Below are 15791 nucleotides of genomic sequence, written 5' to 3' on the forward strand. Positions count from 1 at the left end.
AGAACTCTGTGAATGAATGGCACGGCCGCGCTCTTTTCATAAAGTGACAGCCGGGACGGGGAACTTCTCCCCGCACTGCTGTCACACAGAGGACTCGGATCGCTAAAACCGCTGCAGTAACATGTAACATCTTCCCGAAGGTGAACATTTCCTTTAACCCTTTTACTGCCAGAGCTGGCTTTGCATTTTTTGTGCCCACATGTTTAACCCCTTCAATACTGGACACTTTCACCCCCTTCCTGCCCAGGCCAATTTTCAGCGCTCTCACACTTTGAATGACAATTGCGCAGTCATGTAACAATGTACTCAAGATACATTTTTATCTTCCCCATAAATAGAGATTTCTTTTACTAGTATTTGATCACCACTGGGGTTTTTATTTTTTGTGCTATAAATAAAAAAAAAGACAACATTTTGAAAAAAAATAATTTTTTTCTTTGTTTCTGTTATAAAATTTTGTAAATAAGTAAGTTTTCTCCTTCACTGATTGAGACTGATGAGGAGGCACTAATATGCAGCACTGATGAGAAGGTACTGACAAGCATCTCTGGGCACTGATTGGCATCACTGGTGATCATCATTGATGGCCCTGTACTGATAATCAGTGCTGAATATTAGTGCAGATCCCCCCTGTCAGGAGATCCACTGATCGGCTCTCCTCTACTCGCACCTTGTCAGCATGAATAAAGGAAAGCTTATAACCGGAACTTCCTGGTTACGATGTGATTAGATTTTTTTGGACACAACTGATCACATGGTAAAGAGCGTATATCATAGGTGATACACGGCACCACCAATCGCCATGCGTGCCCGAGCGGCTTATTATGGAACGTCATATGACATCCAGTCAGGATAGGGAAGTGATGTCATACATGTCACTTCTGGGTCAGGAAGAAGAAGGGGAGGAGAGCGGATGTGTGTCCTCTCTCCTCCCTCCTCTCTACCAATAATCAACCGCTATGCTGGTCCCGGGTCCACAGATGGGTAAGAGGAGCCCGGGATACATAGCGGGTGTGTGTCAGAGTGGGGGCACTTTACCGGGGGGGTGTGGAAACATTCGCCCAGCCACCTGAATGCTTCCATCTGACAAATAAATCTGCTCCTTGCTCGCCCACAGCAGGGCTAAATGTTAAAAACAACAACCTACCTGTCCGGCCCTCAGAACTGCATGTCCCGGGTGTCAGGCGATGGGAATTGTACATCTCTGACTTCATAAGGTGATCAGAGATCACCAAAGACATGGATGAAGTGTTGTACCGTGTTGGCCATTGATAGCAAGAGAAAAATAAAAATGGAGTCATTACCTCTCATTGGCTGAGTACATTTTCTGGTGTAAGATTTCACAAACACTTATGCTGCGTACACACGAGCGGACTTTACGGCAGACTTTGCCCGGCGGACGGGATTTCGTCAGACAATTCGATCGTGTGTGGGCTCCAGCGGACTTTGTTTTCTCAAAAGTTGGATGGACTTAGATTTGAAACATGTTTTAAATCTATCCGTCGAACTGGAGTCCGGTCGAAAAGTCCGCTCGTCTGTATGCTAGTTCGACAGACAAAAAGCCACGCTAGGGCAGCTATTGGCTACTGGCTATGAACTTCCTTATTTTAGTCCGGTCGTACGTCATCACGTACAAATTCGACAGACTTTGGTGGATTGTGTGTAGGCAAGTCCGTTCATTCAGAAAGTCCGTCGTAAAGTACGTTGAAAAGTCCGCCGGGCAAAGTCTGCCGTACAGTCCGACCGTGTGTACGCGGCATTAGAGTTTTTTGGGGTTTTTTTTCAATTAGTTGAATGAATGTGAGCAGCATTCACCCGGCTGTGATGAATATTGGATGTATTTTATTTCATACACTGATTTCCTTGGCTCCATCTAGTGGTAATAATGCAGTATTGTGATATTTTTACTAATAGCGTTATCTTAGTAAAAATACCCCAATATGGGCACTAGATGGAGTTAGTGATCATAGGAAATCACTGTGTTACATTATGGCCAGTAGAGATGGGCCGAATAGCCCCTGGTTTGGTTTGCACCAGAACACCTCAAACAGGCAATAAGTTCTAGTTAATAAGCGAACCCCATTAAAGTCTATGGAACACGAACATGAAAAATCAAAAGTCCTCATTTTAAAAGCTTATATACAAGTTATTGCAATAAAAAGTGTATGTGGACCCGAGTACTGACCTTGAGGGGACATATCAATGCAAAAAAAAGTTTTTCAAACAATAGTTTTTAAAGGAGCAGTGATTTTAATAATGCTTAAAGTGAAACAATAAAAATGAAATATTCCTTTAAATATCGTACCTGGGGGTTGTTGTGGAGATTTTTCTATATGCTACGCATAATCCATCTCACCTGCGTTAATAAGCGCCCTTCTCAGCCTTTTTGGTATAATGCATCTTAGTATCACTCTGTTTCCCACATATCCCCCAGTAAACAGACATGATCACTGTGCTTACATCCTCCGCTCGACCAACTGCCTGATCCTGGGAGTAATCTTTATTTATATAACAATAGAGCTTGATGGTTTCACAATTGACCAATCAAGCACAGGCATTCCTTCAAACAGGAGGGGTTATACAACAACCAATGAACAATGACTAGGGGAGTCTTATGGGCGTGTCTGGGCAGGGGCAGTGTGTACGATTTCCTGTCCCCTGTATCTGGAAGCCATGCTCTCCAGTAAGAGGAAGCCGCGTGGCTTGAAATTATGGACGCTCTCCCAAACTATAGCAATTCAAAGGCTCCCGTTTTTACCGTTGGTATGAATCCTTATTCTGCTTTGTTCAGAGAACAATGCATACCTGGATTATACTACCGTTCCTGTGTAGGGATGAGCCGAAAAGCCCCCGGTTCGGTTTGCACCAGAACCTGCGAACGGACCGAAAGTTCGCTCAAACTTCAGAACCCCATTAAAGTCTATAGGACTCGAACGTTCAAAATCAAAAATGCTAATTTTAAAGGCTAATATGCAAGTTATTGCCCTAAAAAGGTTTTAGGGACCCGGGTCCTGCCCCAGGGGACATGTATCAATGCAAAAAAAACTTTCAAAAAACGGCCGTTTTTTCGAGAGCAGTGATTTTAATGATGCTTAAAGTGAAAAACAAAGTGAAATATTCCTTTAAATATCGTACCTGGGGGTGTCTATAGTATGCCTGTAATGTAGTGCGTGTTTCCTGTGCTTAGAACAGTCCGAGAGCAAAATTACATTTTTAAAGGAATAAAAGTAATTTAAAGCTGCTTGCGGGTTTAATGTAATGTCGGATCCTGGCAATATGGATGAAAATCAGTGAGACAAACGGCATGGGTACCCCCCCCCCCCCAGTCCATTACCAGGCCCTTTGAGTCTTGTATGGATATTAAGGGGAACCCCGCCCCCAAATTAAAAAAAGTAAAGGCGTGGGGCCACCAGGCCCTATATACTCTGAACAGCAGTATACAGGGGGTGCAAACAGGACAGGGACTGTAGGTTTGTTGTTAAGTAGAATTTGTTTGTACTTTTCAACTGGTACATTTTAAAAGTGTAGCTCTGGCCAAAAAATCTTTTTTTTTAAGCTTTTTGGAAAACATAGGGAAGGGTTATCACCCCTGTAACATTTGTTTTGCTGTCTGTGCTTCTCTTCAGAAGATTTCACCTCACTTTCTGTCCCAATGACAAATGATTTTTGAAAATTTGGGGTTTTTAGTGAAACAAGGATTGGTGATAAAGCATCAGGGAAGAGGAGACACGTTTACTCTTGGTGGGCGCAGGAATGGACCCTGCTGTGAAATATTAGATCAAGAATTGTAATTACACGTCCCTGTTGAACAGGGGCAGAATAATTGGGCCTTAGGCACTGGTGCCACAACACTGCAACCCCTCACAGATGCTATTGTTGGAGCGCAGGAATGAGCCCTGCTGCAAAGTATTGCATCAAAAATTGTAATTATACGCCCCTGTTAAACAGGGGCTGAAAAATTGGGCCTTGGCCACTGGTGGCGGTGCCCAGAACCAAAAATGTTCTTACAAGCTATCAGCGTGAAAATTGAGGAGGAAGAGGATAGTCACTCAGCATAACAGGATAGTCACTCAGCATCAGCATAGGCAGCCTTGAAGTGATCTCACATTAAAAAAAAATCAATCAGTTACATCAGCATCAGGTGCTTGATACAAGACTAATTCATTTTTATGAAGGTCAGCCGATCGACTGATTCGGTGGACAGGCGCACCCTGTGATTGGTTACAAAACCTCCAGCAGCACTGAATGTGCATTCCAAAAAAACGCTAGATGCAGGACAGGCCAGTAGCTCAATTGCATACTGTGCAAGCTCTGGCCAGTGATTCATCTTCAAGACCCAGTAACCCAGAGGATTTTCGATGGGAAAGGTGTCCAAGTCTGATCTTGCCCCAAGGTAATCCTGCACCATGTGAATCAGATGCTGGTGATGGTTGCTGGAACCGATCAGACCTTGGGGCTGCGGACTAAAAAATTGTCTGAACGCATCGATCAGACGGCCACCTTCTCCACCGCTCCTTCTGTGACTGACCGAAGCCTCAGCAACACGTTGTCCAGGAGGACCAGGAAATTGTAACCTCCCAGGCTCTGGAAACGCGTTGCACAAACCTTTCTGCAAGGCCCCCCGAAGATGTTTCATCCTCTGCGACGGCAAGATAAGGTCCGCAACCTTACCCTTGTAACGTGGATCAAGGAGGGTTACCAGCCAGTAATCATCCCTCCCCTTGAGAATGTCAGGCTAGAGCATATAACAGGTAACAGTTCAGGTGTTCTGATTATGCAAAGAGTTCAAAGAACAAGAGCACATACCATGAGCAGGTCTGAGCAGAGCAGGTCAGCTGGGACTTGTAGTTCACCGCTGTAGATGTAGGTAGATGTTTGCTGGACCTTGTAGTTCACTGCTGCAGATGAGGATAAATGGTGTCTGGTGTTTGTAGTTCACCGCTGCAAGTGAGGATAGATGTCTGGTGCTTGTAGTTCACCGCTGCAGATGAAGGTACTAGTAGAATCAGGCAAAACCTAGTCTAGGCAAGCTGGGTCATACACAGGAAGATCAGAGTCCAAACGGTACAGAATCAGAAGCAAGCAAACAGGGTCAAACAAGCGGGGTCATACACGAAATACACAGAGCAGATATCAACTGGATCAAACACAAGGTAAACTCTAACACGAGCAATGATTGAATGCTGATGCAAGATATTTAAAGGTGAGCTGGCCAATCATTGTTGTTTCCCAGGTAAAGGCTGTGTCAGGTGAGTTGTGCTGGGTCCTAAAGGGATCCTAGTACTGAGAATTTAGGAATAAAACTGACGTTGTCCCCGGGGAAACTATACCAGGCAAACTATCTCCCACTATTAAACTAAATAAAAACAGAAATAAAAAGAATGGCAAGTAGGTCTCTCTCATGGACAGGTAGAATAAAAACCATAAAAATGGTAATAGTACCGAAAATCATCTACAATTTCCAAATTCTACCTATCCCACTACCCCAGACATATTGTAAAACATTAAAAAATATGACATCTAAGTTTATCTGGAGAAGAGCAAACCAAGAATTGCATTCTGGGTATTAAAAAGAGATAAAGTGCAAGGAGGGATAAAAGTACCAAAAATATTACAAGGCGGTGTTAATTTCACGGGTAATGGAATGGTCTAAGGCAGTAAATGAGAAAAGATGGGTACAAATTGAGAAGACAATGAGGGACACACGGGGGGCTGAGTAGCATTATTTGGATCCCACCACAATATAGAGCACTGGGGGAAGATACACATATTATGACACGTAATGTACACAGAATATGGGATCTAATACACAAAGTCAATGGAAATAGAATTCACCACTAATCTCAACTAACTAATACTTTTTTACCTGGTAAAGGGAAATGATTTGGAGAGGGGATTAAACACGATAATGTACAATTAAAGGATATAATGACAAAAGGGGAAAATATACACATTTCAAGAATGAAAACACAAGACAGAAACGTTGAGGATTAATGAATGGCGGAACCTCCAGCTGAAACATTTTGTCAGTACTCTACCTCAACCAATAAGATCGGGGGAAGATCTCAGACCTCTGGAGCACTTGAGTTTGGTGTCAAGCACATAAAATGGGATCTGACATCTCTATAAAATCTTGCTGGCAGCGGACGGGCTGGAGGTCCCGCCATACATGAAAACAATGGGAGAAAGAATTAGGAGTTAGAAGTAATAAAGTTACATTAGAAAAGATGATGAGATTAGCACACACCTCTGCAGTGGATTCCAACACAGCGGAGATGAAGTACAAATGTCTATCAAGGTGGTATAGAACCCCGGATAAAGTAAGCAGGTATCAGAGAAATCACCATTCTGTTGGAGGGGTTGTAAAATAGTGGGAACAATGGCCCATTTATGGTGGGACTGACCAAAAATGATTGGAGGGAGAAAATACAGCTAATAAAAGAAATGACTACAAAGGAAATCTCAGAAGAGCCATGGATGTGCTTATTTCATGGGACAGTGGGCTCAATAAAACAATATAAAGAATCTTTCATACCCCATTTATTAAATGCGGCTAAAAGTCAGATTCCAAGATATTGGCAAGAAATAGAAAGTCCTACAATAAAAGATTGGATTGGAAAAGTAGAAGCCACATATAATATGGAAGATCTGAGATATAGTGGAGAAGAAGAAATAGAGGGAGTGATAAACAGATGGAAAGACTGGAAGGTGTTTATGAAAACCAGGAGATATGCGGAGGTTATAAGTGGAAGACAAATGGTCTAAACTAGGAGTACCGGACAAAACAAGGACATTTAGTTTCAGAGAAGGATGGGAATAGAGGGGAAGAAGAAAGGGAGGGGGATGGGGATGTGTTTTAGTAGTTGGGTGAAGGGATGGAAATTGTATACTGTATTTATTTGCATGTTGCACTTTGTTGGTGTGTTTGTATATGGATGCAAATGAAAATATAAAAATAAATATATAATAATAAAAAATAAAGGCCAAATGCAGTATTTCCCATTTTAAATTAATGGCTGGTTTAATAGTGTTTGTTTAACCACTTGCCGCGCGCCCACCGTCAAATGACAACGGGACGGTGCGACTCTTGTTCTAGGTGGACGTTATATGGGGGCACAGAACACGGCGATCGGGCCATGTGGCTAGGACATGGCGCGACCCTGATCTCTGTAAAGAGTTCCTCCCTTGTCTGTGAAAACAGCAGTCTTGTAAAGTGTGTAGAACCATATATGGGTCAAAGGCATGTAGTCCAGAGATGGGCCGCGCTGGCCTGACCGCTTTCACCCATCTCTGTCATCTCCATCAGAGGCTGGTTACCAATGCCGTCCATTGCACTTTTATCCTTCAGTGTCTACTTAACTCACAAGTGTATGAGTCCAATCTCAGATATTACAATCAAACCTGCCTGACAAATGAAAATTAAAGGCTCTACTAACCAGAATTTACCTCAGTGATTTCCTATGACCATCAGCTCCATCTAGTGACCATAATGGGGTATTTTTCCTGAAATACCTCAATAAAAATAGCACATTATGGCCACTAGATAGAGCCAAGGAAATCAGTGTATGAAATAAAATACATCCAATATTCATCACAGCCGGGAGAATACTGCTCACATTTATTCAACCATTTTTTTTTTACTAGACCTCTGTAAAATCTTACACCACAAAATGTACACAGCCAATGAAAGGTAATGACTCCATTTTTATTTTTCTCCTACAACACTTCATCCATGTCTTTGGTGATCTTTGATCTTCTTATGAACTGTTTCTTACATGATGAAGATCAGCCATGGAGTATATCTGAGGTGTATATCAGGGTGTGCTTCTTCCCCACATGAGAGCTGTGATGTCCAGCAACATTCATAGAGAAGACATTTCCCGCACTCAAGGCACTAATACACCTCAAGGGTTGTGTGGGATCCCTGATGTGCAGGAAGACAGGACTTCAGTGAGAAGCAATTCCCTCACTCAGGACAGGAACACGGCTTCTCCCCTGTGTGAGATCTCTGATGTGTGTAAAGACTGCACTTCACTGAAAAACATTTTCCACACTCAGGACAGGAATACGGCTTCTCCCCTGTGTGAGATCTCTGATGTCTGTAAAGATTGGAATTCCGTGAAAAACATTTTCCACACTCAGGGCAGGAATACGGCTTCTCTCCTGTGTGAGATCTCTGATGTGTGTAAAGATGGGACTTCACTGAAAAACATTTCCCGCACTGTGGACAGGAATACGGCTTCTCCCCCGTGTGAGATCTCTGATGTGTGTAAAGATTGGACTTATCTGAAAAACATTTCCCACACTCAGGACAGGAATACGGCTTCTCCCCAGTGTGGGATCTTATATGCCTATTAAGATTGGATTTATAATGGAAACACTTCCCGCACTCAGTACAGGAAAAGCTCTTCTCTGTTGGAAGGACGGCACCATCCCTCACAGTCTGCGATTCCTCAGGGTAAGAGGAATACGATGGTCCATCTACACTGTGTGGTGCCGAATGGACATTTGAGGTAGCCGGGTTTTCTCCTGGACTATTCCTGTTATGAGAACTCTGATGTATGAAAAGTTGTGACTTTAGTACAAAACATTTTCCACACTCAGGACAGGAATACGGCTTCTCCCCTGTGTGAGATTTCTGATGTGTGTAAAGATTGGACTTTACTGAAAAACATTTCCCGCACTCAGGACAGGAATATGGCTTCTCCCCAGTGTGAGACCTCTTATGCACATTCAGTTTGGATTTAGAATGGAAACATTTCCCGCACTCAGGGCAGGGATATGGCTTCTCACCCGAGTGAGACCTCTGATGTCCATAAAGATTTGACTTTTGTGAAAAACTTTTCCCGCACTCAGGACAGGAATACGGCTTCTCCCCCATGTGAGATCGCTGATGTTTATAAAGATTGGACATCTGTGAAAAACATTTCCCACACTCGGGACAAGAATACGGCTTCTCCCAACATTAAGATCATATTTAAAATGGAAACACTTCCCGCACTCAGGACAGGAAAAGCTCTTCTCTGTTGGAAGGACGGCACCGTCCCTCACAGTCTGAGGTTCCTCAGGATAAGAGGAATACGATGGTCCATCTACACTGTGTGGTGCCGGATGGACATTTGAGGTAGTCGGGTTTTCTCCTGGACTATACTGTGTGATGTCCTCATCTTCTACTTTACAGTCTGGAGACAAAGTGAGACAATCCTCTGAGGTTTTCCTCATCTCCCGTCCATCTACTAAAATAGAAATACAAAGATTATTACTAGACATGAGCTGATTGGTTCCCCTAAACCAGGACTCCGCCCACATCAGGCAGCTTTGTCTCTGAGGATCTTACAATTCCCCCCTCAAGGTAACTAGTAAATGGGTCCTCTGATCTCCTACCAGTTATTTCTTTATTCATGGACCTTAGTCAGAGAGTGAGGAAACAACGAGAACTGTCTTTTATAGGAGTGACAGTGATGAGGGGATTATAGGACGAGTGTTCCCACCCCCTCTATACTCATTGCCATCTTTCCAACACAAGAAGTCCTGCACTTCCTTATTTAGTCCACGATTTAGTCATGATTAACAGCGGGGCTGAGCCCCACCAGAGGTCAGAGAGTGAGGATGGGGGGAGAAGAACCAAGATGAAGACTGGACTGATCCTGAAGACCACCATCATTGGGTTATTGACTCCTCCCTCATTATCACTTTCTGTTTAAGGTTCCAAAGTTTGAGGATGTTATTGCATTATTATTAATATGTAAAAGTCTGTGCTCCAATCAAATCATCAGATATAAAATGTCCAGCTGGTAGAAAATGGGTGTAACAAAAGAGAATACATATTATGTGTATATATAGCAGTGGGTAGAGGGGAGAGAGCAGAAGTCAGGACTATGTAATGTACAACATATTGTATAAGATACAACAGATAGGACTATATAGTATCAGAATGATGTAATGTACAACATAGAGTACATAGTGCAGGGGTCAGGAGTATATCATGTACAATATAGAGTATATAGTGCAGGGGTCAGGAGTATGTAATGTACAATATAAATTATACAGTGTAAGGGTCAGGACTCATAATATTGGTATTCAGTAATCAGTGGAAGATTAAATGTTTACATGAGACAAGTTGCAGAGGTCCCACACCGCTGCCTCCCATCTCCTGAGACTGCACTCAGTGACTTGGGTCTGAGACTATACAGACATATCCCTCCACCCGGCACAGCCAGCAAATAACAGAGCAAGTAATCCTGGAGAATTGTTCTGCCAGTGATCATGCTATAACTGGGCATGATGCAGAAGACCCACAGCACATGTCCAAGGTGCCTAGGTAGAGCAACATTTATGGCAAAAATCAACATTTTGCTGCCAGCTTACCTCCATAAATCCAGTCTAGATACATAAATTGTGTCTGCAGCACAGAGAAGGAAGATTATCCGAGAGAAATACAGGAATACAGGACGGGGAACACAGCTCAGGAAAGTGACCAGGGGATTACAGGCTGATATCACCCAGTCCCCGCCCTTCTCTGGACCAATCAGTGAGCAGTATGGGTGGAGGAATGTATTTAGTGTTAATGACCCACCTGTGCTGATCTCTGTAGGAGTGTCCTCCTCTATAAATGTCCCCGTTATTCCATCCTCCTCCATAGACTGCTGATCATCCCTCACATACCTCTCTTCTTCTTCTGCTTTAACCTCAAATTCTATATCGATTGGATCTCCACTCTAAACCAAGAAAATTAAACTGATAATCATCCATAAACTATAAGATTTATTATTGTAATATCCCATAAAAAATCCACACATCATCTCTAGTAGATGTTCTAGATGCTCCATCCCACCAACCTTGTAACAGTGAGGGATGGTGTGACCTTCCTGTGTGGAATCCCGGGAATACAGAGGATGGGGACATCTCTCTGGTGGGTTTCTGTAGCTGGATGACTCCACCATGGTGTCCTGGTACAGATCTTTGTATTCCTTTAGAAGATTTGACTCCTCCATCACCCCATCCTCATCATCCTCCTCTTTTATCTCTTCTTTTACTTCAACTTTAGAATCTCTCAGGTTTCCACTCTGAACATATAATAAAAATGACATCAATTGTAACAATGTAGATAATGTACAGATCCTAATGATACTATCAGTGATTGTTCCTCATCTACCTCATGATGGTGGGGGATGGTGTGACCTTCCTGTGTGGAATCCCGGGAATACAGAGGACGGGGACATCTCTCTGGTGGGTTCCCATTACTGGATCCATCTGTAGGAAACACACACACTGACTGAATACATTGTTTCTATGTGTTTATCAGATGATGGGGGATCTAGGTGGACCCTCCGTACTGCTCTCTCCTTTACAATAAAGTCTCCTCTTACCCAGTGATGTGAGGGGCGGCTGATTGTCCATCATGACGTCCTTGTAGAGATCCTTGTGTCCTTCTAAATACTCCCACTCCTCCATGGAGAAATAGACAGTGACATCCTGACACCTTATAGGAACCTGACACACACAATGATACAGTCACCATCCAGACACATCCCTTGTCTGTTACTGGATAATGTCCCAGAATTCCCAGCACCACTCACCTCTCCTGTCAGCAGCTCCATCATCTTCTTGGTGACTTCTAGAATCTTCTCCATGTTGTGTCTCTCAGGTTTTAGGGAGTCACATGGAGGCACTGTGATGGTCATATGATCACCTGACTTCACAAGAGGAAATCTCTGTATTGAGGAACCAATAGGAATATCATGTTAGAATCCCAGAATCCTCCTCACCTCTCCGGTCAGGTCTGTGTTTTATTAATAGAGATAAGAGTGATGTCATGTGACCTCTCAGAATCCTCCTCACCTCTCTGGTCAGGTCTGTGTTTTATTAATAGAGATAAGAGTGATGTCATGTGATCTCCCAGAATCCTCCTCACCTCTCCGGTCAGGTCTGTGTTTTATTAATAGAGATAAGAGTGATGTCATGTGACCTCCCAGAATCCTCCTCACCTCTCCGGTCAGGTCTGTGTTTTATTAATAGAGATAAGAGTGATGTCATGTGACCTCCCAGAATCCTCCTCACCTCTCCGGTCAACAGGTAGATGATCTCCAGGGTGAGGTTTAGTATCTTCTCAGTCATGTGACTCCGGTCCTCCTCCATCCTCATTGGTCCCATCATTTGATCTATACAGGTGTCCTTGTAGACGGATAACTTTGGGAAATGAAAATAAGAATTATTTGGAAGGTATTGATCACACAATAATAGGATGTGGATGTGAGGGGGGTAATAAGATGGTTGCTTTATATTTAAGAACTACTGCCGCATTGGGAACAGATTTAGTCTGGACTGTTTAGTGTTTGTTACATCTTGGAGGACCTGGGACCCTCTTGGCTTACTGAATCAGATATTCCCTTTTTCTCTGTTGGGATTGTTTCCTTTCTGAACTGGTTTGCACCTGAAACAGAATTCCCCAATGAGTGAAGGAACTCCCTTCTTCATCTTACTTGATAACCCAGAACAAATCACGTGACCACTGAGACAAATGAGATAGTTAAGGTTGCCAGTTCTGTAAGGTCTGAATAAAAGGTTCCGTTGGGGTGGGAGGGCCATCACAGACCCAGAGACCACCCTCTTTCCCTTCAGAGTCCCCCTGAGCCCTCTATCCCCTATTCCCTCAGAGCCCTGCAGCCTGACTACCCCCTCAAGGGTCTCAGAGTCCTTCAGCTACATTACCCCTTCAGAGGCCCCTGAAGTCTTTCAGCTTTACTAAACCCTCACAGCCCCTCAGCTCCTCTACTTCCCTCAGAGATCTCAGTATTTTCCTCCCTCTGACACCAATGATGGAACATATTCTTCATGGCAGGCTGGGGAATGTTTTCTTCCTCCTGACCAGCAATGTAAGGGTCTCTATGCTCCATACTCCTGACCCCGGCACCCCATCATTGTATTGGCTGCATAATGTAATGATTGCCCATTGGCTGCCTGTGTAGTGTAATAATTGTCCTTTGTAGGCCATGTATGGTCAGGATGGTCATTGTCTTCTCTATTTATTGTCAGTGCTGTTTGTTTAGAGGAACATATTACTAGAATTTATCTCCAAAATGAAGAGAATGTTGCGGCCCCATAAATGGGGAAATGTTCTGACCCTGAAGGGGTTAATCTACAAATAATAAATATTCGGGCAGTGCTTGCACTATGGACAAAATATCTGAATCCACAACATGATTGTTCCAATAAAACTTTCTGATAGCAAAGTGTCAGACAACTCCTGGGGTAACCTGGCAGCACTTACTCAGAAACCCCCCCCAGCTGTAGATGATAGGTGTGCTGGGCTCTGTAGTCCCACAGAATTTGTGGTGCCTGTGAACCAATAGACACCTCTATAGCAGTAAATGGGGAATACCAGCATTAGGAGCAGAAGAGCCAATCCACTGCCAGGGTCCTGACTGCAGATACTCCGGTGGATGGCGGGCCGGATACCACTTAGATGTAACCAGAGAGGGCGCCTCTCCTAACCTGGTGACATCCGATGTGTCTGGATTGGAAAATGCCAATCTGTGTCCAGAAGGGCAGGGGAAGAGGTCCTAAAAAACACTCCTACCTCCGCCCAGATTCCTAAATCATTTATAGCCCAGAATAGCTTAAAGGGGAAGTAAACCCTGGTGGGTTTTACTCCCTTTTTTCCCCCTGCAAAGTAAAAGCATAATGGGCTAGTATGTATCCTGTGCATACCCTAATCCCAACCTTTAATTATCATTAACAGTGGTGTAGTGGGTAGCACTTTCGCCTAGCAGTAAGAAGGGTCGCTGGTTCGAATCCCAACCATGACACTACCTGCCTAGAGTTTGCATGTTCTCCCTGTGCCTGCGTGGGTTTCCTCCGGGTACTTCGGTTTCCTCCCACACTACAAAGACATGTTGGTAGGTTAATTGGATCCTGTCTAAATTGTCCCTAGTATGTATGAATGTGAGTTAGGGACCTTAGATTGTAAGCTCCTTGAGGGTAGGGACTGATGTGAATGTACAATGTAAATGTAAAGCGCTGCGTAAATTGACAGCGCGATATAAGTAGCTGAAATAAATAAATTTAATCCCCCCACATACAATGTCTGGAACCGACATTTACTGACATCAATAACTCCCCTCGTGGTACAGACCATAAATTCCCTCATTGTAATATACGGGGTTATTCTACATTTCCACACTATATATGTGTAGCGGGGACACATTTTCAATGTAACTTAAAGAGGAGTTCCACCCAGGGGCTCCATTAAAAAAAAAAAAAATTAAAAGTCAGCAGCTACAAATACTGCAGCTGCTGACTTTTAATTGGACACTTACCTGTCCCAGGGTCCAGCGATGCGGGGGATGGAAGCCCCGCTCGTCTCCCCCTCCGCTCGTCGGCGCCGGCATTTCAACTGTGGGCGCCGGGCTGTGGCTTCACAGCCTGGCACACACTGCGCATGCCGTGATTGGCCGCTCAATCACCTGGGACCTGTAATGGGTCCCAGATGATTGACAGGAGGGAGCAGAGCCGAGCCCTTCCTTTGCTGAGGGGGAAGTGATGTCACCAGCCCAGACAAAGGAAGAGGCAGACTACGAGGGACCACCTAGCAACAGGCATTTACAGCAGCTCCTTTGGGGGTCCGTGCTACATATGTGTGTGTATCATCATCTGCTGGAGATAAAAGACATCACAGTGACTATGGAGGAAGAGGACGGACATGACGGGGGGTTACTGGGTGTAAATAGAAAATAAGATCTTATTACCTCCTCTACTGTCACTTCCAGTAATGTCTCCTCTCTACTTCCTCCCGACTCACCTCTCACCCGGAACTTCCTGTCTGTACCTGACATCACTTCCTGTCTGTCCCTGAAATCACTTCCTGTCTGTCCCTGAAATCACTTCCTGTCTGTACCTGACATCACTTCCTGTCTGTCTTCCATTGGAGACTTCCTGTTTCAGTAGAAGTGAGATCACCATCTTGTGGAGTTCAGAGGAACTGCAGCCCAAGAAATGTCTCGTAGTGTGATTACAGCCTTCCCATTGCTTCCAGATGATGAAGGACATTCCCCGGATTTAGTCCTCTGTCCCATCATGTCCTCATCTCACAGGTTCCAGGACTCAGAGTGTCAGTGAGGTGATGACGGCTGAAATAGTTTCTGGATCCCATCACCAGGCACTGCAATTATAGCCGACTGTGGGGAGCAGTGATCTCCTTTCTGTCAGTGATAGTAGAACTCCAACATCAGCAGAGAGGCAGTGAGAGTGTGTGATCAGGTAAGTACCACCACTGACCACCAATGTTGGGCTGGAGTTATACTTTATTCTCCCTGACACCAACAATAGGACTTATTTTATCTCCCTGACACCAACAATGGGACTTATTTTATCTCACTGACACCAACAATGGGACTTATTTTATCTCCCTGACACCAACAATGAGACTTATTTTATCTCCCTGACACCAACAATGGGACTTATTTTATATCACTGACACCAACAATGGGACTTATTTTATCTCACTGACACCAACAATGGGACTTATTTTATCTCCCTGACACCAACAATGAGACTTATCTTATCTCACTGACAATAATGTTGGATGTCAGGGAAATCATGTCTATGGTGATTTGCTAACTGGAGTGAGATTCCTGATTGGTGGAGGAGGAATGAGGGGAGAGATATAACCAGCTATGATACAGTTCTCACAGCCTGCAATACTGCTGACCACCACTGGAGGGAGACTCTCCCACATTTATCTGGCTGGGCACACACAGGCAGATACAAATCTTTCATACAATCTAAGGAGT

At 44.0% G+C, this 15791-nt stretch overlaps 4 protein-coding genes and 1 pseudogene across 5 annotated transcripts in view; 2 read left to right on the forward strand and 3 right to left on the reverse strand.

Moving 5' to 3' along the window:
- The window catches only part of LOC141122003 (uncharacterized), a 207768-nt gene that overhangs the window by 23173 nt on the left and 168804 nt on the right, over positions 1 to 15791 (reverse strand). Inside the window, exon 7 of the mRNA XM_073611790.1 lies at positions 10839 to 11066. Coding sequence (XP_073467891.1) covers positions 10839 to 11066 — 228 coding nt within the window. The remainder of the gene's footprint in view (positions 1 to 10838; positions 11067 to 15791) is intronic.
- LOC141122013 (gastrula zinc finger protein XlCGF66.1-like) overlaps positions 1 to 15791 on the forward strand; it is a 152021-nt gene that overhangs the window by 7192 nt on the left and 129038 nt on the right. The gene's annotated exons all lie outside the window — the stretch shown is intronic.
- The window catches only part of LOC141122042 (uncharacterized), a 68940-nt pseudogene that overhangs the window by 1271 nt on the left and 51878 nt on the right, over positions 1 to 15791 (forward strand).
- LOC141122031 (uncharacterized) lies at positions 7687 to 8990 on the reverse strand. Its single transcript, XM_073611830.1, has one exon. It carries the CDS (start codon positions 8912 to 8914, stop codon positions 7967 to 7969), a length of 948 nt encoding a protein of 315 aa, XP_073467931.1. The 5' UTR covers positions 8915 to 8990; the 3' UTR covers positions 7687 to 7966.
- On the reverse strand, positions 10789 to 15060 carry LOC141122036 (gastrula zinc finger protein XlCGF66.1-like). Its single transcript, XM_073611836.1, has 5 exons — positions 14748 to 15060; positions 12061 to 12189; positions 11580 to 11714; positions 11182 to 11493; positions 10789 to 10864 (listed from the first exon to the last, which is right to left on the reverse strand). Exons 1-4 carry the CDS (start codon positions 14832 to 14834, stop codon positions 11302 to 11304), a joined length of 543 nt encoding a protein of 180 aa, XP_073467937.1. The 5' UTR covers positions 14835 to 15060; the 3' UTR covers positions 10789 to 10864; positions 11182 to 11301.

The sequence above is a fragment of the Aquarana catesbeiana genome, unplaced genomic scaffold (assembly GCF_042186555.1).
Source record: "Aquarana catesbeiana isolate 2022-GZ unplaced genomic scaffold, ASM4218655v1 unanchor237, whole genome shotgun sequence".
Classification (NCBI taxonomy): domain Eukaryota; kingdom Metazoa; phylum Chordata; class Amphibia; order Anura; family Ranidae; genus Aquarana; species Aquarana catesbeiana.

What these genes read in the sequence shown, in the direction of transcription:
- LOC141122031 (XM_073611830.1), bottom strand. Translation starts at nt 8,914, where the DNA reads ATGTCCAATCTTTATAAACATCAGCGATCTCACATGGGGGAGAAGCCG.
- LOC141122036 (XM_073611836.1), bottom strand. Translation starts at nt 14,834, where the DNA reads ATGTCAGGTACAGACAGGAAGTTCCGGGTGAGAGGTGAGTCGGGAGGA. An exon ending in TGGAAGTGACAGTAGAGGAG is followed by an intron (nt 12,190 to 14,747) that starts GTAATAAGATCT and finishes CATTTCCCAAAG; the next exon opens with TTATCCGTCTACAAGGACAC. An exon ending in TCTACCTGTTGACCGGAGAG is followed by an intron (nt 11,715 to 12,060) that starts GTGAGGAGGATT and finishes TCCTCAATACAG; the next exon opens with AGATTTCCTCTTGTGAAGTC.